We start from the raw sequence: 1,982 nt of genomic DNA on the forward strand, positions 1-1,982 counted from the left end.
GCTCTCCTGACATCCCCGCCCTGACGTCTGCCCCTGCTCCCTACCCAGAACCCCAGGAAGCCTCTGGGGTGCACTCCACCTGCACGTGTGCAAGGAGGTGCTCCTTCTCCCAGTCAGCCTGGCCTGGCCCTCTGGGCCCCTCGGTGAGGCTGTTAGGAAGCGTCTGGTTTCCCGTCTACAGGCCATCTGTCCCTCCCCAGCAGGCTCGCTGGCCCTTCTCCAGAGGGAGGCGAGGCCCACACTAGGTCAGGAGTTCCCCAGGGACCAAGGGAATGGCTCAGCGTGCAACACACTGCTTTAGGGGCCTCTGCCATCCTGCGGAACCTGTGTAATCCTCCCAAGCTCAGCGTCCACAGCTATCGGCCAGCCCAGCTCACAGTGACCAGGGGGTTCCCCCAGACAACAGATACCACCCGGCCAGGGACCCGGCTGCTCCGAAGCCCAGCGGCTCGGGGCACCTTCCTGCTCCCCAGGTCCTGAGCATCTCCCCTCCCCGACCTCCTGGCAGGAGGCAGAGGATTCAGGGGACAGGGCAGGGGTTGCAAGTATGTCCCTCAGCTCCAGCCAGGACCCAGCTTGTAAACTGCTACCTGACCATCAAAAGGAGAAAGACAGGACAGACCTCACCGAGCAGCTGAGAGGTTTAAAGAGTGATGCCTGCCAGAGCCTAGCACGCTGCCTGATGTAAAAGCAGGTTCATAAATCCTCGCTGACACACAACGGCTCCTTGGTCTCCGACCTGGCGAAACGTAGGACTGGCACCCCAGGGGCCACAGGACCATGATCGTGCCAGGGCTCAGGAAGGGGAGGACTGGCCTTTAGAGCACAGTGCTTAAGACCCAAGCTGCGGAGATGCAGAGACGTGGCATCCATCTCGGCCATGCCTTACACTTGCTGTGTGACCTGGCCCAGTCGCTTCACCTCTCTGAGCCTCTTCAAGATGGATATTAAGTAAGCTGGTGTGTGTCAATAGGCTTGGAGGGCAAATGTGACAAAATGACCTTTCCTGCGATGGTGATTCACGGGGGCCCACCCTGGGCCGGGCACTGTGCGAGGCCCCTGCCTGCGGTGCCAGTGGAATGCTCATGCTGACAGCGGTTCCCGTCTCTGCCAGGCATTGGCAGGCTGGCAGCTCCCAGGGCTGGACCTGGCTCTAACGTCAGAGTCTGTGCCCGCTGAGGCTCCAGCAGCAATTAGGCAGGTGACATCTTGTCCACAATCAGGGGTCGTTGGGTGCCCGGGTGACATCTCCCCTGTTCCGGGTGCTGGGCCAGCCCTGGCAATGCATCCCGCCTCCTCACTAGCACCAGGCAGGGGCACCGCTCAGCAGAGGCCGCTGCATCCACAGCCCACCCCCACGAGGGCCACTCACCAGGATGGTCGTAACCACCAGCGTCTTGTTGGCCAGCGTCTGCGACAGGTTGATGTCCAGGGTGGTGGCGTTCATGGCCAGCGTCCGGTTAGAGTACCACACCCCAATCTGAGGCAGAGAGGGCGCTGTCAGCACGGGCACCGCCCCACCAGAAGATGCCTCAGCCCTCGGGCCCTGCCCTACCCTTGCCCCCCAACCCCATCAAGGCCCCCCGGCCTCACCCTGGGGAAGCTCACCTCCCGATGGCCCTGCCGAGACTTCTCCAAGATGCGCAGCGTGTAGTTGGTCCTCTGCCCTTTGCTGTTGAACTCAACCCGCCCGGTCAGCCCGTCATACTCTACCTAGCAGGGCGGGAGGAGGGCAGAGGGAGGGGTGGCAGGGGCCCAGAGGGAGGAGACGACAATGAGAGAGAGAGGGAGAGGGACCAGGAAGGACCACAGGGGAACGGAGAGGAGGCGGGACAGAGAAACGGGGAGAGAACAGCACAGACGGAGGAAGGCCGGGGCCAGAGGGAGCACGGAGGCGGGGAGCGGGGTCGGAGGCACAGGGAGCGGGGCGCGGGGGGACACAGTGAGTGCCCCCGCGCCCGAGGCAGGCTGCCGCGCCCCCT

At 63.6% G+C, this 1,982-nt stretch overlaps 1 protein-coding gene across 1 annotated transcript in view; it reads right to left on the reverse strand.

Annotated features, from left to right (window-relative positions):
* Positions 1-1,982, reverse strand: part of GRIK5 (glutamate receptor, ionotropic, kainate 5) — a 56,506-nt gene that overhangs the window by 44,027 nt on the left and 10,497 nt on the right. The window contains exons 9-10 of the mRNA XM_010863110.1: positions 1,609-1,713; positions 1,373-1,480 (exon numbers count right to left, since the gene is read on the reverse strand). Coding sequence (XP_010861412.1) covers positions 1,373-1,480; positions 1,609-1,713 — 213 coding nt within the window. The remainder of the gene's footprint in view (positions 1-1,372; positions 1,481-1,608; positions 1,714-1,982) is intronic.

This window comes from Bison bison, unplaced genomic scaffold (assembly GCF_000754665.1).
Source record: "Bison bison bison isolate TAMUID 2011002044 unplaced genomic scaffold, Bison_UMD1.0 scf7180017858349, whole genome shotgun sequence".
Taxonomy (NCBI): Eukaryota; Metazoa; Chordata; class Mammalia; order Artiodactyla; family Bovidae; genus Bison; species Bison bison.